The sequence below is a fragment of the Pseudonaja textilis genome, chromosome 2, assembly GCF_049901715.1.
Source record: "Pseudonaja textilis isolate UNSWEBS1 chromosome 2, rPseTex1.2, whole genome shotgun sequence".
NCBI classification, from domain to species: Eukaryota; Metazoa; Chordata; class Lepidosauria; order Squamata; family Elapidae; genus Pseudonaja; species Pseudonaja textilis.
Window position 1 is genome coordinate 27,915,262 of NC_141991.1, and position 25,172 is coordinate 27,940,433.

A 25,172-nucleotide genomic window follows, 5' to 3' on the forward strand; every position below is an offset into this window, starting at 1 on the left:
ACACCACTTCAGGCAAATGGTTATCCAATCTCTTCTTAAAAACTTCCGGTGTTGGAGCATTTATAACTTCTGGAGGCAACTTTAAAACAATAAGAAAATAGGATGCAAACAATATGAACTCTAGTGGGGTTTAATGTTTCTATGCTTGTTCTGGTCTTTTTTTTAATGTCAAGAAGATTGTTCCTATGCCCATAACTTAAAACTCATTCATCATTTGACCTGGAGCCCCCAAAACAATTGTCCATGATTAGATAATTGTGCAAATCATGTTGAAATCTTCCTAAAAATAGTAAACATCCGTGACGTGCATGAACATAAATAATATATAAGTAGTACAATATGTAATATTAGTCAAGTTTCTTGGCAACCACTAATTTGGATTTATCACTTATTGGTCCACCAATCAGAACTTCAGCCTTGTCTCTGGCAACAAGAGATCTTCACTCCTTAGTTAACCTGTTTCATGTTACACAGCAAGGTCTATTGCTGTGATATTATATGTATGTATGTATGTATGTATACACTGACCAAAATATTTGATGGAAGTTTCAAGGTAGTATATGTATCTGTGAAAAGGCAGACTCATGACTGATGTTAGTAATGATATTAAGGCCTTTGGCTAATGAATCATCAAAAACATGCTAAGGCATGTGTTAGACTGACAAAAAATGCAACACCCCAAGGAGCAAAGTATAGCTGTAGCTTAAGGACACACTCTTAAAGTAACCCAACTGAATGGAGCCCCATCAGATTTGGTGGGAACTCCTAGGATGGCAGTTAGCTTTATGACCACATCTAAATATACCTCTGGCATCTTTTCAAGAACTCCTAATGAAAAAGGCTTTCTGCAGCTTGGCAAGCTGAATATGTTCTACTGAAAAATGAGAAGGTTAGGAGATACGTGCTGGAAACACTATAGAAGTCCAACTGAAATATTTCAAAATATGGCAACAATAATAAAGCCCCTTTGATAAAGAGAGAAACAGAATTGTGACTCTGGTACTAAGGAAGAAGGTGGAGGGGAAATATAGAAAAGAAAGGTTTCAACAATAACCATAACAGTAAAGAACTTGTTTAGATATAAACTTGATGTGATAGGAGTTGTTCAACAAATCCTTGAATTCTGAATCATTTGATTCATTAAACAAAACATATTGGATTATAATAAAACATAAAACTCCAAGTCCTTCGTATAACCAGTAATTAAAATTAATAATTTAACGCCTGCTTAAAGAATGTGCATGTAGGACTTGTTAGAAATTAGTCAGAGGGGGTTCAATCTCTTAATTCACCGGCAAATGTGTTCCAAAGAACTGGGGTGGCTACCAGAGAAGGCTCTTCTCAAAAATAAAAACTTGCAATATTAGCTTGTGGCAAGTACAGGCAAACCCTCAGGCTGATCTCAGTTAGGAGGAGGGCCGAATAGAAAGAGACATTCTCTCAAGTAGACTGGTCTCTCAAGAAAAATGGAACTTCAAAAATAAATCAGATATTTAAATTTTTCCTGGAATGGCATAACGCATTTTATAGTACCAGACAGGAGTTGAATATAATTATCCCTCAGGGCGGCATATAACTAACCGTATCTCTCAGGTGGGTTAATTTCAAACGCCAGAGATCCTCTCAAGTTTCTAATAAGAGAACTCCATCCCTTTGCTACACCCCCATATTTGAGAGAGAAAAACAGGATCAGAAACAGAGAGAGCAAGAGAGAAGGTGCCTGGAGTTTGCCCTCCTTTGGCATCTCCTCATGTACTGGTTTGCTTCAACCCTGCCTACCACCCCACCCAACCATTTACTTCTGAACAGATGTACATTTGATCAGGAAAAAAAGGGCTTAACATCCTCCAGTCAATTTGTCTAGAAGTCTTATAAAGCTACCTTTAAGAAATACTGGCTTTTATCTACTCTGCATATGTTCCACTGAATGACCCCGAAGAGTCCTGGCAGTCTGTGAGAGACAAGAAAGCTTTTCTCCACAAAGCTTTTCTATGGTGGAATAATTCTGCAGCTTTCCGTTCCTTAGCTCGAAATCCATTTGTCTCTGAAAGTAACTGTCGGAGGGGCAGTGTTTTTCTTTTTTAAACTTTACAAGATATCTATGCTGCTTCAATTGTAAGGCTTGGGTAGCTTGCAAAAGAAGAACTAAACAATGCAACCGATAATAAAAGACTTATATTTTATATAGACATGTTATATTTTATCAGAGTGGATAAAAATCAATGATTTTTTTTTAATTTAAATTGGATTTTTTAATTTAAATCAGATTTTTTTTTATTTTTATCAAATTTATTTTAATAAAATGCTTTTGGAGTAAAAAAAATCTATCTAAAGATAGTTTTCTATTTAAGATACATTAATACTTTAGTATATTCAGCATGAAATGGAGTTTAGTTATGTAGCATGAGGCTGTATATTCTGCAATATTTACATTTTCGGTAAACTCATTCAATGAATCCAAGCTCTGCAAGCTAAATAGGAAACCTTCATTTTGTTTCAAAATAATAATATTAAAGATTCGAATTACCAGCAATTGTGGACATTAAGCCAAGGACTACTGTATTTTAGGTGTATCTAATAGTACTCCTACTCCTTTTCTCTACACAGTAACTAATATGTACCTAATTAAAGCTAAACTAATTAAAAGGGCATTTAATTATTGGGTTCTAGATTCCTCTCAGCATTTGATCCCTGACTTATCAGGTGGTGTCTCCTAAAGCAAATGAATTTCTCCATTCCTTTTTGCACCAGTTGGCTTACATTTTGTATCCAATCTTTGCATACCTTTTAGGGTTTTTTTTCAAAATTCTTTTTTAAATTCAAATAATGCAAACAATGACCTATTATTTAAAAATAGGATACTGAATGTCTTTGGCCAAAGAAATGAGTTTAAATTATCACAAAATATCGCCCCTTGGTACACACTTCATAAAACCAAAATCTGAGAATGGTGTCCCTCTGAGAGGCATTTAAGTAAAGGTAAAGGTTCCCCTCGCACATACATGCTAGTCGTTTCCGGCTCTAGAGGGTGGTGCTCATCTCAGTTACAAAGCCGAAGAGTCAGAGCTGTCCAAAGAGGTCTCCATTGTCATGTGGCCGGCATGACTAAATGCTGAAGGCGCATAGAACGCTGTTACCTTCTCATCAAAGTAGTCCCTATTTTACTACTTGCATTTTTACAGCTTTCGAACTGCTAGGTTGGCAGAAGTTTATAGGAGAGGCACTTACAAGACTACAAAATTTCAGCAAAGAGCATCAGAAACTAGAAAGGGCCAATTTCTCAATTTTTCACATAATATGTACCTCTTCTCTTGTTCCAAGGAGATTATAGAAAATTGCACTGTTTTTTTATCTGTCCTATTTCCGCTTCAGGGAAATTTGTGAATCTCCTCTTGGTAGGAAAATCATTTTGGCCTGATTCATCATGTGAAATTGAATATCTAATGAACTTAGACAAGGAGACACTGCCATGGAAATTAGCAAGCTTTGCATGGGCTGCTGCCTATCAGGGTTAGCTACTGTTCCAGAGCCTTGGGCCTGCTTTATAGAAGTCTCTCTCCAAAGAGCCCTTTGGAACACAACAGCTGCTTGCCAGTCCATAGCCGCCAAGGGAAGTCATGGTTCCTGTTTCCTCAGTCAACGGTTCTTTGTAATCCTCTGTAAATCTTAAATCCTAAACAAGGTTAACATCCTTGAAAGATTTTGCTTCAGGATAATATTAATGTATTTTGGTCGCTTTCCCACTCTTTGCATACATAAAATCAAAACAGTTATGGATAATAAAGCCAAAGCCACGTCATACTAGTATATAATATATTCCTACATATGTTTATTTAGAATAAGTTGCATTCAGTCCAGTGGGATTTCTCCCAGGTTATTTCTAAGCTTAGAAGAAAAGCTATATTTGAAGATTATTGGGATAATAAATTAATTCATTCTAGTTCCCAATTTATTTGTAATTTTCTAAAACATATTTTTGCAACAAAAAATAAATAAGTATTTTGGTTCTCGCTCAAGGTTAGGTTCCAAGTGAATAATTTCCCTACCTTCTTTCTTTAGCAAATGATTGTATTTCTGCAAAATATGTGCAAATGTTATTTCTTTGCCCAGGTATTCTAACCTTTATCCTTAACACAACAACCTGAAAACAAATTCAGGTGCTGCCAATATCAGGTGCTGAATATCAAGGGACAAGGGACGCTAAAAAAGAAACTAACCTTCCTATGCTAACTGGATTACAGAAGACCTCAAGAATAATTTGCAATGTCTACAAAAGGCTTTTTAAAAAGAGAATCCATTTGTAACTCTATCTATCCCACAGCAATTATAAGATCAGCCATTCAGTTATCCTGTGATAACTGATCTTCTTCCATCTCACTGTTTAAACCCTATACTGTACACAGGTGGTCCTTGACTTACAATAGTTCATTTAGTGACCATTCCAAATTACACCGACACTGAAAAAAGTGACTTATGACCATTTTTCACACTTATGACAGTTGCAGCACCCTCGTGGTCACCTGATCAAAATTAAGACATTTTGCAACTGGTTCATGTTTATGACAATTGCAGTGTCCCAGGGTGATGGCAACACTTTTTGCAACGTTTTGACAAGCAGAGTCAATGAGGAAACCTGATTCACTTAACAACTGTGTTACCGTCTTAATAACTGCAGTGATTCAGGACTAGCCCTTCCAGTTTTAGGTTAACATCTGTGGCAAGAAGTCATAAAATGAGGCAAAACTCAACAAATGTTTCACTTAGCAACAGAAATTTTGGGTTCAATTGTGATTGTAAGTCTAGGGCTACCTGTATTTCGTTCACTACAATGGTGGGATTCAAAAAAAATTACTACCAGATCTGTGGGCATGCCTTGGTGGGCACGGCAGGGGAAGATTATCGTAAAAACGCCAATCCCTCCCCACCCCACTAACCTACTTTCCAGCTCCATTCTCCTGTGCAGGGCAACAAAAGAAGATCTAGCCGATCAGTTGGGACTCGGGAGGCAGAGAATAGATGGGGGAGGGAACAGTCAGAGGTGGTATTTGCCAATTCTCCGAACTACTCAAAATTTCCGCTACTGGTTCTCCAGAACTGCCCAGTACCTGCTGAATACCACCTCTGATTGACTACCAGTTCTGATCATCCTCTGTATGATATTCAGGCAAAAATGAAACTATTAAACATCAAGGCCAGAAGTTCTCAAATTTGGAGTTGGGAACTCTTGGGGATCACAAGAAGCTTGGGAGGGCGGGTTGTACTGATCAGGCTTCTGCAGGCCAAGTTATCTGCTGTGGGCTCTGCTGCCTCCTTTGCCCACTCAGGCAGGGAAATGTGGTCCAATCTTGTTCCTAGAGGCCAATAGCAATAGCACTTAGACATATACTGCTTCACAGTGCTTTACAGCCCTCTTTAAGTGGTTTACTGAGTCAGCATATTGCCCCCAACAATCTGGGTTCTTATTTTACCGACCTCGGAAGGATGGAAGGCTGAGTCAACCTTGAACCTGGTGAGATTTGAACTGCCAAATTGCAGGCAGCTGGTAGTCAGCAGAAGTAGCCTGCAGTACTACACTCTAACCACTGTGCCACCACAGCTCAGTAGCAGAATTAGGAAGTATGAAATCCACTGTAATATCCAGATAAACATGCAATCATTAAAAATGTAGGAGGAGTGGCAGAAGCTCGGAGCAGAGTTAAACGAAGGAACAGCCTAGAATCCCTACATAGCCATAAGGGAACTAAGTCAACTCCCCCCTGAATTCTGTTGACCCTTCTCTAACTACAAGCAGGTGCTAACTGTTAGTTGAGAATAATCTTCTGCATAAGCATGAGTAGCAATAAATCAGTTTAATTGGACCTTCCCAGGGTGGAACTGATCTTTTACACCTGACAAAATGTAGTTGATTTATGTCTTCCCTATCCTGACACCAATGAAATCATGACTTCATTTATGAGTTCAGGTGGTCGTAATAACAGTTTGTTCTCTAACTGCAAGTTTTAACATAACCAAAGGAGTTTATTGCATTCATAAATGTAGAGTAATTATCTTAATATTTTTAATATATAGTTAATGCACATGTAAATTAAATGAAAGAATACTTAATTTTGTCATGACCCATGCAGAAGTGAAATCTCAGCCATACTACTAAAAACCCAAATGCAATTTTTCTAGAAAATGTTGAGAGCATCCCTGCTTAAACTAAGGATTTTCTTTCCCGGCAAAGTCTGAAAATATGATAGTGAATGCAACTTTCATATTGACTGTATCATGCATTCCATTTTTTGTAATTATATAATGGCAAAGCAATTAAAATTATTCTATTTGTACATTAAGACAACCTAATCCTAATCCAGAACTATGTGGGAATATCAAAAAAATATAAAATGAACAAATTGGAAACCCAGAGTAAAGTTTATTTTAGAGAATGTTATTCTGAGCTTTTTTCATTTTGATATTAAAGTTTCCATTAAGTTCCTTCCCATGAAGGTTTTTCTATAGTAAAAGAGATACTAAACAAAATCCAAAATCAAAATTTTATGCGGCAAGCAATAACTGCTGAGCCACAATTTAGTTTCACAATGCCAGAGACCCCACAAGTGTTCAATGCTGTTCGTGTATATGTGTTTGTGTGCATGTGTAGGTATATTTGGGAAGACATATGGCAACAAATTCACTACTTTATGAAACAGCAGTGAAAAATAAAAACAAAAACCTGTCATGAAAAATCCATGGGATTCAGAATTAAGGAACATCAACTTCAATTTTCTTTTGTGACCTCATCATGGATGTACAACTTTCCTTGAGCCAAAGGCTGCTCTTGATTTTTAGGGATTATGTCAAATGCTAAAAAAAACTCACTGTCTGAGCCCATGACCCAAAGTTGGAAGAACTAAGAAAACTAAAATTATTTATATTTAGATTGAATTTCAAGTGCATACATTTAATATACTGCCCACCACTGCTGCAACCTGGTTGTTGTTTCATCATGGCAGGATGTGGGTAAATGCCAAGAGAACCTACTTAGGGTCATCTAAGGTCATCTCTGCTGCCCAGCTAAAGCTCACTGGTACCTAGATTGGGTAGCAGCAAAATAGGAAGATGCTGGAGGTGGATTATCATTTTACTGACAATAGCAAAATCATAATTTCATACTGCACAGGAGAAGACAATGATAAGTTGCTCCTGTATTCTGTATGTCAAGAAAACCATATGGACAGAAAATATAAAGTAATTGATAATATAGTGTCAGATCATCCAGTTCTAAAAATTAACCTACAAAAAATCCTAAGGGTCAGTTTATCTGCCAGTCCATTACTGTATCTCTTAAAAAGTATTACTGTATATACTCATGGATAAACCAGTGAATGTGTTTTGGACCCTAAAACTATTGGCTAATCTGCAAGTGTATACGGTAACAAAAAATTCAGAGAGCTGATGGAAGAGACAAGAAACAGTATTACAATTACATCTGTAAAGACATCAAAGCTGGAGCTAAACATGGAAAAATAAGGGAAGTCTTCCAAAAGTTCTCCAAACTCAGGTTGAGATACCAATCTCATAGTGCTTTGCTAAAATATGCTAATGGACAGATAGAAACCAATTCAACAAAAATAAAATAACTGAAATTCTATAGAATAGGCATGTTAACATTCAAACGAGCCTAGAAAATATTCCCTATTTACAAGAATTTCTAGTCCTAAAAGATGAAGATAAATCATTACTCCAGTTTGACCATGTTGGAAGATTACAGCAATTGATAGAATATCTATAGAAATATGGCAAGTGATATAAGAACAGTAAATGGTTCTAACCAAATTATTCCATCAGATTTGGAAAATGATAAAATGAACCACAGATTGGAAGAGCTTAATTTACAAACCAAAAGCAATAAAGACTTAACAGTGTGCAAACTATTGTACAATATCCACAATTTGGTATGTAAGCAAAAAACACTTGGGATCATCCAATTAGATATCATCATGGAAAATAAGATATTCTTTTAGATGAGACTGAGGGACAAGAAGTATTATTGCTGATGCATGCTAGAACATTGAATAATCCAAAGAATATTATAAATAAGTCAATATGAGCCTATTTAAGCACAGAAAAGCCTTTAATTGGGTCTATCGTGACAAAAAACAGACCCAGGAAACTATAGACCAAACAGCCTAACATTAATACTGGATACTGGAAAAGATAATAAAAAAGCAGATCTGCAACATCTAGAAACAATTAAAATAATAACTAGTAGTCAGTACGGGTTTGTTAAAAACAAATCATTCCAAACCAATCTTATTTCATTCTTCAACACAGTGACTAAATTAGTAGACCAGCAAAATACTGTGGACATAATATATTTAGATTTTAGCAAGGCATTCTACAAAGTAGACCACAACCTACTTCTTGGTAAGCTAATAAAAAGTGGAATACATAGCACCACTACTAGATGGACTTGCAACTGGCTGGCAAACCGTACTCAACAAGTAGTCCTTAATGGGTCTAAGTCTACATGGAGGAAAGTAAGCAGTGGGGTGCCACAAGGTTCTGCCTTAGCCCCAGTACTCTTCAATATCTTCATTAACGTCTTAGATGAGGGAATAGACGAGGAACTTACCAAATTAGCAGATGATACTAAGCTGGCAGGAATAGCTAACACTCAAGAAGATAGGCTTAAGATCCAGATGGATCTTGACAGACTAGAACACTGGACCATATTTAACAAAATGAAATTCAATGTAAAGAAAAGTAAAATACACTTAGCCAAGAAAAACCCAAAGGACACATATAGACTGGGTGAAACCAGGCTCAATAGCAGTAACTATGAGAGGGATCTTGGAGTCTTAGTGGACAACCAGATAAATATGAGCCAGCAGTGTGCAGCAGCAGCCAAAATAGCTAATGCAATCCTAAATTGCATTAACACAGGGATACAATCGAGATCAAGTGAAGGATTAATACCCCTCTATAAAGCCTTAATAAGACCACACTTAGAGTACTGCATCCAGTTTTGATCACCACACTATAAAAAAAGATGTTGAGTCTCCAGAAAGAGTGCAGAGAAGAGCAACCAGGATGATTAGGGGACTGGAGACTAAAACATGTTGAGGTAATTCCCCGTTAAGAGAATGAGCGCATACAGGGAGACGTATTTGAGAGAAGTGTTTGAATAATACACACACAGATATACTGTACAGTAAATGGAGGTTTTTACCTCCAGAAAGTTTAAGCAAAGTTCAAAAGAGGCAGTCCAAAGTCATTCACAGGTAAATCAGTCAGTTTTTCAATCCAGGGATAATTCAGTAACAAAGTCCAGTGTCAAAAAAAAGTTCAGTATCAGACTTACATTAAATCTAGAAATATCAGTCAATTAGGAAAAATGGAGGAACAGCAATACTTTCCAACAGAAGGAAAGAGAGACTGAGACACACTCTCTTCTGAGATTAAGACTAAGACTAAAACAACCCAGGTTTCTGGCTCGGTCTTATGGCCATTTGAGTAACCACACCCAATTGCAGTTTTTAGCATGCTCTTAAAGAGACAGTATTAAAATGTCTATCCTGGTTTATATATTTCTAACCCAAATACCTGTTAGGTGACTCATATTCCTAACATTCTCCCCTTTTGGGTTAGACAATATATACAACCTTACATTCTAAGTCCATAATCTTCACAGGTAGCCTTATGCTTTATAGAGCCTTGGGCCTTTGTAAAATGTTCTGCTATATTGTTTTCTGACATACAGTATTCTAGCTTAATCATCTTACTTTGCACACATTGTCTCACATTTAAATATCTTAAATGTGTGTGTTTTGTTCTTGTTTTAACAGCAATATTTGAAGCCATCTGTATTGCTGATTGGTTATCTTCGTAAACAACAATAGGATCTTTTATATTAATTCCCGTATCAATTAATAATTGCTTATACAAATCTACATAATAAAGACAAACATGAGAATTCAGCCTCCATTGTTGACAAACTTAGATGTTTCTGTCTAATAGACCTCCATCCAATCAATGCTTTTCCCAATGATACAGTAGTACCCAATGTAGATTTTCGTGTATTTATGTCTGCAGCAAAACTTGCATCAGCATATGCAGTTAAATTCAGTTCATCTTTAGGCTCCAAATACAATGCATAATGCATTGTTTGTTTCAGACATCTTAACACATGTTTAGCAGCTTGCCAGTGTCTTTCAGTTGGCTCAGTGTTAAATCTCGCTAATTGATTTACACTGTATGCGATATCTGGCCTTGACCAATTACTGAGATAAGATAAACTACCAATCAAGGGCTAATAAATGTTCTTATCAAAAACAGGACTTTGAACATCACTATGGCTAAACTCCTGGTTCATTGGTGTTTTAGCCGGCTTACAAAGTTCCATTTTATAACTTTTTAGTAATTGGTTAATTTTATCTGCCTATGAGATTTTGTATCCTCCCCTAGTTCTATCTATCTTTAAACCAAGATATTGTTTGATTTCTCCTGTTTTATCTTAAATTTCTTTTCCAATAGTGAAATTATCTCAGTAGCTTCTTGTTCAGTTTTGGTGATTAATGCCATGTCATCAGTGAATAAAAGCAATAATGAAATTATACCATTAGTTTCCATTTTAAACAAACATGGATCAGCCATGGCAGCTACAAAACCTATCTTAGTTAATTCTTTAACTATACATTGGTTCCACTCATATCCTGATTGCTTCAAACCATAAAGACTCTTTTTCAATCTCCAGCAATCAGTTGTATCATCATCTTTGATACCTAAAGGTTTCTTTAAATATATAGTGTGTTGCAATGGTGCATGCAGATAAGCTCTCTCTACATATGATTTACAATGTATTTCTCCTTAGCTGCCCACACTAATGCTGCCCTTAATGTAGTAGCCTTCAGACTAGATGCAAACACTTCATCGTAGTCATTTGCTGTCTGATTAAACCCTTGTGCTACTAACCTGGCTTTATGGGTAACAATCCCATCCATGCCTGTCTTAAGTTTATATATTCATTTACATCCTATGGCATGTTTACCTGGTGGTAACTTAACATTTTCATATACCTCTAACTTTTTAAATGATTCCAGTTCCTTATCCATTGCTTTCTGCCAAGCAGCCTGATCCTTAGCAGGATACAGTTTTAGTTCACTATAATTGCTTGGAAGTCTGTTCACTTGGCATACAACACTAGCCTGATATCTATCAGGTGGTTGTGTTACTTGGGTTGAAGGTCTTGGTATTACAGGGCTTACTGGTGGACTTTCCTGTGCCATCTGCTCCTGTTCTTCTACCTCTTCCTGACCCTGTTCTCCTACTTCCTCCTGTGCTTCCTCTTCCTCTTTAATGGCTATTTGTGGTTTACTGATTTTATCTTTAGGGACTATTTGGGTGTCAATAATAGTATCATTGCTGGATTCCTGTTCCAGTTTATCCCACCCAACGTGCTCGAGAAATTTTGCACTAGCACTACAATAAACATGAGCTGTACCTTGATCCCAAAATCTAAATGACCTATGGTTGGCCTCATAACCCACAAAAAATAACTTCTTAGCTCTATGTTGTCCTTTCAATCTTACTTGTAAGGGAATATGCACCCGTGCTGGAGCTCCAAATGTCTGTAGGTGACTTAAATTTGGCTTTCTGCCATGCCAACGAGTGAATGGCAATTCTCCAGTTGTTGTATTAACTACATTGTTCAAAACATGATTGCTACACATTATGGCTTCACCCCACAGTGTTTCAGGTAAACCTGAATCAGATAACATAGTGCGAGCCATGGCTTGTAATGCTTGCCCTCTTCGTTCTATAAAGGAGTTATGTTGTGGTCTGTAAGGTACAGAATGTTTATGCTGAACACCAGCCAATTTCAGCATAGTTTGGAATCTTTTGTTAACAAACCCAGTCCCATTATCAGTAACTAGAGTAATTACTTTACTTTTCATTTTTCTCTCTGCAAACCTTAGCCAGTTAAAGAAATGTTGGAATGTTTCTGTTTTGTTTTTCAAAAGATAGCAGAAAACATATTGTGAGTAACAGTCCATAATACTCTAAATATAACAGGCACCTCCTAAACTAGGTTTCTTAGGACCAATTATGTCAGCAAACACAACCTCTAAAGGTTCTTTGGTCTTAAACCCATTAAGTCTGTTTGCAAGAATAACCTTGCTTTTCTCTTGGCTACAAGCATTACAGTTTAAATACTTGCTACAGGGTTTCAATTTTACTCCCTCTGACAATTCAACAGTTTGTTTGAGCATTTTGAAATTAATGTGCCCTAAATGTCTATGCAGTAAATATATACATTCATCATGTGGCTTAACATTTTTATAAACTGAGTTAGCCATCTTCAATTGGTCATCATGTATCACATATAAATCATTCTCTAAAGTAGCAGTAACACTTTTACCCTCTTTCTTTATTATACAGTTATCTCCCCTAAAGGTTACTACATAACCAATATTAACTAAAGCCCTTACTGATAGCAAATTAAATTTCAGTTTAGGTACATATAACATAGTTAAATGTTCATTTATACAGGAACAATATGCAGTACCTTGACCTGATCTTCCATCCATTTGCCAATGATACATGTTGTTTACTCGTGGACATCTTTACAAACCTTTTTCTATCTTTAGTAATGCATTGCGATGCTCCACTATCAACAACCCACAAATCATGGTTTACAGTTGAATTGCTAGACACAGCTAAACTAACAGTCTTCTTAGCCTTCTGGTGTTTATCAGTATTCTGTTGTTTTCCCTTCTTACAGAATCTAGCTATATGTCCCCTAGCCCCACTAGAAAAATATTTCCTAACAGTATAGGCAGTTGAAGACAAATCCTCTTCTTGTGGTTGTTCCTTCCTCAGTTGGTCTCTATCCAGCCGTCTTCTTGCTTCTTCTAACAACCTTCCATTTATGTCAGTCAATGTCAGTTTATCTCTGGGCAGGACTTCCAGTGAAGATACATAATCATCATAACTTTCATCCAATGAGGAAAGAATGATGTAAACTTGACACAGCTCTGAAACTATCAGTTCTTTTTCACGTAGCTCTTGAAAAGTTCTTTTAATGAAGTTTAAATGAGCTAACATATATCCACCTTTCAGAAGACGTGCTCTAAACAGTTTACGTGTAAGATGTATGTGTACACCTACACTGTCACGAACATAAATCTTCTTCAAATTCTCCTAACACTTAGCAGCAGACTCTTCTCCATGAGTATGGACTAGCTGCTGGTCATTCAGTGTTAGTCCAATTATACAAAGAGTTCGTTCTTTGTTCTGTTTAAAGTCAGCAAGCTTCTTGGCATCATCCTCATTTTCTGGATCCCAAACATTTACATCCAATGGGTCTTGAACTATATTCCATAAACCTTCTCTACACAGAAGTAGACTGCACTTCATAGACCAGGAAACATAGTTTGTTCCATCCAACCGAGTTACGAGTGATAGACTTGTTGAAGTGTCTTGTGCCATCTTTATCAGGATAGGAAACCACAATTAAACAGTAAACAGCTGTCTGTATACAGTACTGTGCATTCACACTAACTCTCAGTTATCTGAGCCTGGTATGGCCTGGGCTCATAACCAGTGTTGAGGTAATTCCCCATTAGGAGAATGAGCGCATACAGGGAGACGTATTTGAGAGAAGTGTTTGAATAATACACACACAGTACACAGATACACTGTACAGTAAATGTAGGTTTTTACTTCCAGAAAGTTTAAGCAAAGTTCAAAATAGGCAGTCCAAAGTCATTCACAGGTAAATCAGTCAGTTTTTCAATCCAGGGATAATTCAGTAACAAAGTCCAGTGTCAAAAAAAGTTCAGTATCAGACTTACATTAAATCCAGAAATATCAGTCAATTAGAAAAAATGGAGGAACAGCAATACTTTCCAACAGAAGGAAACAGAGACTGAGACACACTCTCTTCTGAGATTAAGACTAAGACTAAAACAACCCAGATTTCTGGCTCCATCTTATGGCCGTTTGAGTAACTACACCCAATTGTAGTTTTTAGCATGCTCTTAAAGAGACAGTATTAAAATGTATCCTGGTTTATATATTTCTAACCCAAATACCTGTTAGGTGACTCATATTCCTAACATAACATATGAAGAACAGTTACAGGAACTGGGCATGGCTAGTCTAGTGAAGAGAAGGACCAGGGGAGACATGAGAGCAGTGTTCAAATATTTGAGGGGTTGCCACAGAGTGGAAGGGGTCAAGCTATTTTTTAAAGCACCCGAAGGCCAGACAAGGAATAATGGATGGAAACTGAACAAGGAGAGATTTAACCTGGAAATAAGGAGAAGCTTTCTGACAGTGAGAAAAAATCAACCAATGGAACAGCTTGCCCTCAGAAGTTGTGGGAGTGCCATCACTTGAGACTTTCAAGAGATTGGACTGCCATTTATTAGAAATGGTGTAGGGTCTCCCGCTTGGGCAGGGGGTTGGATTAGATGACCTACAAGGTCCCTTCCAACTCTGATTATCTGTTATCTGTTAAGTGGAATGTTCTTAGGAAAATAAGATCTCAGAACATGTCATTGTTCTCTTGAAAACCTATAGACAGGATAGAAACCATAGTTGATGAAACTTGAGAAAACAGTTTGACTTAGTGAGACAAAACTGGCTACTCTCTCCTTATTCATTCAATCTATGTAATGAATATATTTTGAAAGAGGCTAGATTGTTAGAAGATGAGTGTAATTTTAAAACTGTAGGGGAAAAAACATAAATAACCTGAACTATGCTGATGCTACTACTCTGTCTGCAAGCTCTAGTAATTAAAATCAAGCAGCACAGTGGGACAATTAAATAGCATAAAATCATAAATAAACAGCACTATGCTGATACCTGTCTGCAAGCTCTACTAATTAAAATCAAGTAGCACAGTAGAGCAATTACGTTTCATAGAACCATAGGGATGAAAGGGGTCTTGGAGCTCTTGTAGTCAAACCTCCTATCCCCGCTAGAAATCTTCAGACCACCCCAGACAATGGATGTCCAATCTTTGAAAACCTCCAGTGATGGGACATTCAAACTTCAAGAGGCCGGCTGTTCAACCTCTCACAGTAAGGAATTCTCTCCTTATTTCAAGACAATGAAGAAACTTAAGTGGATGATAGTGTTTGCGTTTTAGGACTGACTATCATCTGTAAAGAAACCAATAGGGAAGAAATATGCTCCAGGCAAGCACTTGGTAGAGTACTAACAAAGGCTTGTAAAAAATATTTAGCTATGTGCTGAATGGTTTTCTCTGTGATATTCCATGGAAACAAAACTTGTATTTGAAGCAGCACAGTAGAGAAAGTGTGTTAGGGTCAGACAAGACATTGAGAATACCATAGGTAGCCAAGAAAGCAAATAAATGGACCAGAGACCAAATCTAGCCAGAGTTTCATTTCAGACACAAATAAATCGGACTCATTAGAGACATTAGACAAAGACTCAGAACTTTTCAGAAACTGGGATAGCTGGAAGGAAAGAGGAAAGGATGACTAAGAGCAAGGCAGGTAGACTCAATTGCAACAGTAATGATTATACCATTTAGTGATCTGAAGGACCAGGTTGGGGACATAACATCCCAAAGGTCTATCTTCTGATCAGTAAGTGTCAGCACCAACTTAGTATAGGTTGGAAACATGCAGAAGAGACCTTCATCCTGCATTGGATAGGCAATGGCTAAAATAATTGATGATGATGGTTTATATCTGGTAACATGTTTCATAGTTTTCCTTTTTTTATGCCTTCTGATCAGTCTTGTCTCCTGACAACAGCCTGGAGAACTGCTTGAAGGATTCCTGGCAAGAGTCTCAGATTTGCCATTACTTTCTTCAAAGGCCTGAGACAGGACTGACCCAAGGTCATGCAGTTTGTTTTGTGCCTAAGGTGGGACTAGAACCTTTAATTTCTAACTCAATTGTTATTAACTGCTGCACCAAAACAGGACAGTCACTTTTGACAGTATAAAATTATAACTTGGAAATTATAAAATTATACTTTGGAAGGACTTTCTAAAGATTCCTAATGGATGCACCCAAGGTTTTCAGAGGGTATCTAGAAATCTTTAGAAAGTCCTTCCAAATCATAATTTTATAATTTCCAGGCTATAATTTTATACTGTCAAAAGTGACAGTCCTGGTCAGGCTGCATACTTCTTTGTATGTAGGAACAATGCTTTTTAGGTGGTTTTGAGTGTCCAGAAAATGTTATTCTCAATCATTTTAAAATAAATTATGTCTTTATTTTCCTAACTGGAATATTTAAGAAGTTCACCGAATGCTGAGAGTGGATTGACATTTTGAAAGAAGGTGCAATTAAATGTCTAATGTGAGAACCATTTTTTGACATCTTGGTTTTGAAAATGCATCATTAGTTCTAGGACTTCAGTTAAATGGGATATTTAGGTCACAGTTTTAATATAAAAAAATCATACTACCCTGTTTCAGAACTGGGGAAGAGCTGTGTTCTTTAAAACTATTCTTAACCTCCCTCTTCTGTGTGATTTGATTTCAAGATCTTTCTCTGCCATATCCACAGTGTCTATTTATCTTTAAATAATGATAAGGCTTTTCCCCCCAAAAAATAGATGTTAATGATTATGACCTTATTTCACAGAGATGCTTTTGAGCTTCAATTTCTGTAGGAAGTCTCAAAACCCCAGCAACATATGATATTCTTAATAGGACACGAGGCTAAGTTAAGCTCCTAAATGCTGTGGCCAAGGTAACAACTGCCTATTACAGATCCCTAACCCTTTGAGTAATGATGAGAGCCCCATCTTAGTGCGGAAAAAACTAAGCTTAACACTCATTCTTTCCATGAAGCTCACCTATTAATCTTAGGTTATTCACTATCTCTTCGCTTAAATTAAATCACTATGTTATCATAAAGATAAGAGGAGGGGAGAGCGCTCATTTATGTTTCTTGGAGGAAAGTGAGATAAACAGCAATGGTGTGGGGTGAACATCGGTACTTTGGTAGTGGGCTTAATGCTTTGGTCACATCTCTGTGTTTACTCCCCCTACACCTCCTTTCCATTACTTTCGTTAGGTCAGTGGTGTCAAACTCAAGGCCCATGGGCTGGATGTGTTACATAGTGGCCCTGCCCCCGCTCAGTTTAGCAAAGGAGGAAAAAAAAGTCCCGATATGTCACATGACATCACTGTGACGATGCGAGTTTAACACCCCTGGGCCTTAGGTGGAAATATTGACGTCATCATGTTCAGTGATCAAGCCAACAGAAAGAGGAACAACGTTTGGTTCAGATGGAAACCATTCCTGAAAGGGATGATTCTGAATTCCCGAGTGTCTGATTGAATGGTTGCTTCACTTTGCAAGCTGCCTGAGATGGCTATCAGTTCATGGGAAAAGTTGAATTGACTATGCAACAGTCTCCTACAAGATGCAGTGGGACTACAGATTTAGAAAAAGGAAGACCTACATTAGTTTCAAGGTAGATTCAAGGAGGTTTCTTTCCAGTTTCTCTTCCAATTAATCCTTTCTTTCTGAAGAAGAGAGGACTCATGTGGCTTTCAGTCTCTCATGACTGAGCTATTTTATACACTTTTATTGACCAGACGAGTTCCAAAAACATCTCAGTCAAGTTTCTACCATCTTTTGGATTCTTTCAACTTCATCTTCTACATCTGCATGAAACATTAACATGCAGATCTTTAAAAGCACACAGAATTCATCTACTGACAGGCCCGAGGATTAAGAAGAGGACCAGTTCAGAAAATAAAAAGACTTTAGAAAAAAAAAAGTCTGCTGTTGAGAAAAAAAATCCCATATTGCTACCTATAGAAATATGCCATTAGATACATATGTGCATGCATACATGCCCTTCAGGTTATCTCTGGCAATCCTGTGAGATCTTAACCAAAAACACAGCATTAACCTGCAAAGCTTTCCAAAAAATACTAAGGAAGACATCAGACATGCCAAACCACTGAGCATTTCCTTTATTTTTACATATGCTTTATTTCTATCCTATATTCTTACTGCATCCAACAACCAATCTTCAACTCTATATTTACCCAAAATACTCCTTAATTCAGGCCTCTTCACTTCAGCAAACACTTTTTCTCAGCCTACTATTTTACATTCATGTTTTTCTATGACCTACAAAAGAGGAAAAACTCTGGTCTGCACATGCCCTGCCTGGCATAAAGCCTCAATGCACTTCTGACATTTCACTCAATGTATCTGTGGTACATTTTCAATCTGTCAAGCGACAAGCAAAAATCCTTGCATATTTCTGTGTTCATTCTTGCTAGGGTTTCTTTTACATTGGGGAAACAATGACAGTGTTCTTCTACTCTTCAGGCAGGGATGCATCCTGCAAACACATTAAACAAATCTCACAGCTGCTCGATATGTCAACCTCAACCATTGTAAATGTGCAACCCTTTTTCTCTAACTGAACCACCTTACCATATTTCCGTATTTCTAAACCTTAGCAAGTTTAATATGGACTTTAACTTCCAGAAATACCCCACCCAGCATTTCAACATACTAACAGCATTTATGGCTCCCCACCCATCATTTTCATTTAATTTCCCCTATTCATCATTCCCATACAAAAATAAAATATTCCTTCCAGCATTCCCTCATTTAGCTTTGACCCCAAATAATTTTATCCTTTTTATTTTTAATTAAATTCCCTCTGCTGGAGGCACCATCAACTTCCTAAATAAGTTTTCTTGTTTCCATTAAAATTGCTCTGCATTTTCTCACCCACTTATTGTGATGTCTTTTGGGCCTTTCTTTGCACTGGCACTTAGAGTTGTGTGTTGTAGAAATAGCACAAGCTGCCTGTTTTAATGTGCCCTGAGGGTGAAGCCATATATGACTAGAAGGAATAATATGACTGTTGGTATAAGTGTTTTTTTTTCAATTGCCCAATTTATTACAAAAGCAAGAAAAGTGAAAGTTTAGCAACTGTAAGGCTAATTGACCCCATATAATTTTTAGAAAACCTGAAGAAATATGCTATATGCTGGTAAAACATTTCCTATAATACAGATGTATCCCATTACCATCAACATCAACTCAATATCTCTACTCATTCCCAAATTGTAGATTTTTCTTCAACTTATTTCAGAAGTTGTAAACTATTCTTACTTTTAAAAAGCTTTCCTAAGAACATACACTACTTCGTGTACCTTTAGATCTTCAAAATTTTATTGAAATTAATATAATTTATTTATGAACTGGACTGGAATCGAAATTCAAAACATAGAAAGTTAAAGCATGAACTATTTATACAACAATTCAAAGAGGCACTAGATAAACATGCATTTTTTTTTGCCTGAAATGTGAGGATTTGAGGCCTTTTCATTTAACTAAAAGCAGCTATAGAGAACGGTGACTTCTTCCATATTTTTTTAACACCCCACCCAAAACCGCCAAGGGTTTTGCAAAATAAACCTTTAACAAATCCTCTGCCAAAGGACTCAGTGAGCTGGCTAGTTGGCTGGTACGCACAACTCAACCATCAGAATGATGGCCTGTCCCCTGCTAGGTGAGCTCCAGTATTTCTTCGCTGATTTCTGAATGACTTACCTCATTGTCATGTGGAGGCAGCTGGTGCAGAAGCTGTTTGATACGGGCTTTCTCTCCAGGGCTGTTGACATAGGGTACTTTGTCTTCTGGTAGACAGCTGTAGTACTGATGAACCTAAAGGTTAGAAAAGGAGGGCTGCAGTATAATGTCTTGGATTTTGGTTGGGACATATTTGCTTATAGCAAGAAACACACCAAATATTCTTAGCAGCAATAATTACTCAACAGCTGGAGATGCATGCAATACACACACACACACACACACACACACACACACACAAGCAAAGACAGACAACCTTCCTTACGAGGAAGCCCATTTGACAGAAGCGGAAATTTGTTTGGCGTAAGGGTCAACGCACGAGAGAGAGACTAGCTGTTTTCTGTCTAATGCGCCAAGATTGATTCTTTACCGTCTTCTCGGTTAGTCTCCAGAATGTGAGCATGTTTCCCTTGGCAAGATGGAACTGTCAGCACCTGCCTTTGTAAGCATAGGTTAAGACGCTGCTCCTTGGCATCCAATCTATGACTGGGTAACTGAGCCTCCACCTACACTGCAGCCCTGAAGGCTTTTTCTGTAACAATTTGTGAAAATAATCAGCAGATAAAATCTGTCGGAAGACTAAAACTTCTCTTTAAGACCTAGAGTATGTAATTAAAAAACATCATGAAAAGTGCAGCAGACTAGGCAGTGCAACGAGACCAGTCCCAGGAAATTCCATTTATAATACGGGCGTTTATGATGTACAGACAGCTCTTGTTTATTCCACTGCTGTGGCTAAAATTTCCAAACAAACAGTACAATGTAGTCTGATGCCCACATGAAAGAAGTCTTGACTACAATGCCATACCCATCAGATTGCAGAAGGGTCTAATATTTAGCTACGGGCATGTTATATTTCATTTCACAACCTAGTCCGAATAAAGCTATCTTCATTTTGGCATTACTGTACCGTACTCACGGTGCTTTGGAAACTGGCTTAGAACATTATGTGAACCTTGGTTTATTCGTGGTTTTTTTTAGCAAACTATGGTAAAACAATCTATGATTTAGAATAATCTGTTCTGCCTCCTATTCTGATGTCAGGACAACATAAAATATGGACAGGGAGCAAGCTTTTATAGGATAAGTTAGTGGCCAGATGCCAAAATTGAAAACCTGTGATCACTAGAAAAAAGATCTGAAATTATAAAAATAAGAATTGTACAAGAATATCTCCAAATATATCAAAATGTTTTTAACATTTTACCTTCTGTCATAGTACAGTCATGGCAAGCAACATCTTAAGATCTAACCAGACTACTTATCAAATGACTATGACCACTGTATGAATGGTGTTGAAATACAAATAATTCAGCCAAGAAAAGCCACCATTGCCTATTAAAAAGCTGGAGAGAAGAGAAATTTGAAGTCCCATCTTCTAGTCCATCAAAAATCACTTCTGAGAATGTTCCGAGGGGATTTTTCACATCCTACTATATCTTGGCCATCAAGGAGAGTTTAATTGGATGGTATGCATGCTCTGAATGAGTGAGTGAATGTGAGATACTGCTAAAATATACCAGTGGTCTCCTGCCATTGTTGAATAGTATTCACTGATCTTGCTCTGATGCTGCAAAAAAAAAAAAAAAAGGCAGCTAATTCTACAATAGAGGGTCAGCCTCTTGTTAGAAGGCCACACTTCTCAAATCTTGAACTTCAAAATATCATACCACCAAAGATCTCTAATTGGCCATCCAAGTTAAATCTTTCACCTCAATTAAGATGCTTATTGCAGAATGTTCTGTCTTTGACAGACATACTTTTCTATCTCTATTAACATAACAACTAGTTCTTCAAAATGGGGGAAATGTAACAATTATTTATTGAAACTGAAATCCTCATTCCCGTGAACATTTTGACAACTGAAGCTTATAATCTTTTAAATTGTGCCTAAATCATTAGTACTTTTAAAATCTGGCTCCAAGATACCTAAGGCCATGTAGACAGACAATCTTCACCCATGAGAGTCTTTCACAAGAGTAAAACCCTCTTGCTTCATCACATTTTCTATCTATTAACTTTATGTCTTACTGATTCTATTGTAATATCTTTACTTTCTTCTGCCACACTTATTCCACTTCTATTTACAGAACTTTGAACCTTGTGCTTTTCTTCTTTGACTTTTATTCTGCTGCCTCCATTCACTATCCAGATTGTAGTTTTAATTGTAATATATGTATATATAAAACAACAGGTCAAAAGTAGATAAATAATTATAAGAAAGAAGTACAGATGTTAAACAAGGGAGAACAATCTCCTGTAAAGAAGTTCTAAACTTGATGGATTAGATCTAGGATCATTCATACTTGGAAAAAACCAACCAAAATCAATGGGACATGTTATTTGTGATTGCAGGTCCACACTCTATAAGACGGTCTGGATCTAACACCATGTGCAAGAATGACGAAAGATTAAATGTCTACTGAATTTCTAATCTCGGGTTTTAGTCTAGTTAAGTTTACTTTATTGTCATTGCACCTCGTACAATGAAATCAAACACCATCTTCCGTGCACATTATGAACATGACCATGAAAATAAACACAAACACACATCCTTCACCCTTCACACATTGAACCGGAAACCCCCAACACCACACCAACACTGCACTATACAGCAGAATTCAAAAGAGCTACGTTTTACATTGGGAGAAGTAGAGGAAAGAAGAAATTAAGTTTCTTAATATAGCCATCTCAACATCTTAGGCTTGATTTGCATCTGACAACTCACACATGTAGAATTTTCAGAATAGTTGTGATGCTCTCAGTAAACAAGAGGATTGTATTTTCACAAAACAGCTTTGGATGGAACTCATTCAGAAAAAAAACACCACCATTCAGAGGTGGTATTCAGCAAGTTCTGACCAGTTCTGGAGAACTGCTAGTGGAAATTTTAAGTAGTTCGGAGAACCGGCAAATACCACCTCTGACTGGAGATTTTACAGTATCCTTCCCCTGCCACGCCCACCAAGACACGCCCACAGAACCAGTAGTAAAAAAAATTGAATCCCACCACTGCCACCACTGGCTATTTTCTGCCAGCTTCTTTAGCTTTGAGGGTGCACCCTTGCTACCTTGCTAACCTTCTTCTGAATACTGACTACATTTTAAAGCAAAACGTGGGGTTGCAGATACATAACCAGTCATCCATCCATAGGAGGTCTTGGGATATTCTTGGGTCTAAAGATAAAGCCTGAAGCTCTTGATGCTAGCTTCCCATTGTTTTTTTTAATTCAAAACTCTTTTTTAAAAGAGAAGAGTTTATGGGCAAATTGGTTCCCATGAGCATCATAGTACTTCTGAAATATTTATTTTCGAATATCCAAGTTTCAAATGGAAGGGAACTTCATATAGCTTGGGCCATCCCAAAGAAGGTCCTCCTCCAGTAGATTCCAACCGATCTTTCTTCTGAACCTTTCTTTGGTTATTCTGTAATAACCAAAATTGGAAGCCTTAGGATATCAAAGTTTCTTAGGATACTTTCAGGAAGACAGATCTCACACCATGTAGAGAATTATATGTAACAACATGGACTTAGTTGACATGGACAACTGAGGTAAGTACACCAGTGATATGCTCCTGCTGAAAAACATTTGACAGAAGTTCAGTTGCCCCCTTTTCCTACCATTATTATTTCTAAGGTTTCTTCAAGGGCCAACCCAAATGACGTACATTACAATATTCAAATTGGAAGACTGGTATCTGAATAATAGTGGTTGAATCGTATTTTCCCAGGAAGGGACACAGGTGGTAAAATTAAAATAGCTACTCCTCATAACTGTAGGGACCATTTAGCCACTTATTTCTCTCCTTCCGTCCACAATCCAGTCCAAGGAGGAATCTAACAAAGTTCTCAACACATCTGATAGATTGAAAGTTGCTCTAATTGTCACCCGCAATGATAGCAGCCAACAATTACTCACCTCATTTATACTTGACTGGCTCCAAAAACATGACATGCAACTCCCTAAGGCAAGTATCTATAAAGACAGTGAACATTTGGCAAGACAAGATGCTTGAAAGGCAATTGGGTTATCACGTAAGTATTTGTTTCTTGGCACAAAACAGAATCAATAATAACACAATGTAGAATGGTTTTAAGTATTTCCACTAGAAAATTTTCTAGAGGTCTGCTGGAACTCTCTCTCAACAGTCTGGAAAAATATAGCTCTACAGGCATGGGCAAATGGGTTGGGAAAACTTAAGCTGACAAAAGAAAACCTCGTAAAGAAAGTAGGTCCTGACCTGTACTTCATCACCTAAAATGAACTACAGATTGTTAAGAAAAAATGGATCTCTTTCAATACATATCTATTCAGGTAAACTCAGTTGTTGCCTATCATAGATTTTCTCCCTGACGCACAATTACCTGCCCAGCCTCCCTGGGTGAATTCATTTCCTTGTTATGATAGATAAATCCTTCAAGTCTCCATTAAATCATTTTCGGAGGCTTTGACTTTTATCAGCCCTCAGAATCATCTGACATACCTTTTTCTTAACTGTGAAAATGAATGCATCATTAAAAGAGAATACCCAGATGAAAGTTATGATATGTTAAGTTCTCTCATACTAGGTTCTTACATCACTTGGGATAAATAAATCTTGCCATCTCCTTTTGCCCATGGATTACCCAAATGCATTCACATTTCTCTCTCAGAATGGTATTTATTTATTATTTAGTTTATGAAATAAATTTATATGGCTGCTCAACTCATCTATGGTAACATGGAATCTGAGCATCCACCCTTACAAGTGTCGATTACTACCATCTATTATTAATTTTTCCTGCAGGTGATCTTTTACAAATTCTGAAAAGCCTGTCATAAATAGAAGGATCAAGGTCAACAATCAACTAGAAGAAAATGAAAAAAAAAGAAGAGTCAACCATGAACTACAGAATCCAGTATTAAAAATAAAGATGAAGATTATAAAACCTACAAATGACCTAAGTTGAATGCTCCTTAAATTTGTTCAAATAATAAAATGATTTTGTTTACTTATCTAAAACCTTAACATATAATTAAGTTTTAACTATATTAAAAGGAACTAATTATCACAGAGAAGTTGAAAACAAAAATAGGAAGAATGGGAAGAAGTGGTAAGCAGATCTGTCTTCTCCTGGAAAGTGCATATCAATTAAAAGAGGTGCAGAAAAATCATCTGGCAGTTTCCACTATTTGGCTAAAGTCGTCTGGCAGTTTCCACTATTTGGATAAAATGAGATGAGTGGTGCATAAGTTTGGTTGCTAGATCATTGTATTGTGTTTGCATAAATAAATGGACCCAAGCTAGAATCCAAAGAAACTTCCAAGGCAAGCTGCAAATTTGTTAATAAAGAGTAAGAATAATACTGTCCATAACATACTGCATCACCAATTCAAGTCTATCAGCTTTCCTTTAATCAGCAATTCATCTATCCTACAATATTAAAGATGGGACCTCTAAGAGCTATTTAACTAATTAATCATGTGGTGGTTGACCATTCAAATTAAATGATAAATATAAACCATGTTTGTGGTCAGTGAAAATCTCAATAGGCTTCATTGTTTTGAGGAAATGTGAGATAC

At 37.0% G+C, this 25,172-nt stretch overlaps 1 protein-coding gene across 3 annotated transcripts in view; it reads right to left on the reverse strand.

Moving 5' to 3' along the window:
• The window catches only part of PRICKLE2 (prickle planar cell polarity protein 2), a 340,264-nt gene that overhangs the window by 67,353 nt on the left and 247,739 nt on the right, over positions 1–25,172 (reverse strand). For all 3 annotated transcript variants that reach the window (XM_087923606.1, XM_087923607.1, XM_087923608.1), the window contains one exon: positions 19,570–19,683. In XM_087923606.1, the coding sequence (XP_087779732.1) occupies positions 19,570–19,683 (114 nt within the window). The remainder of the gene's footprint in view (positions 1–19,569; positions 19,684–25,172) is intronic.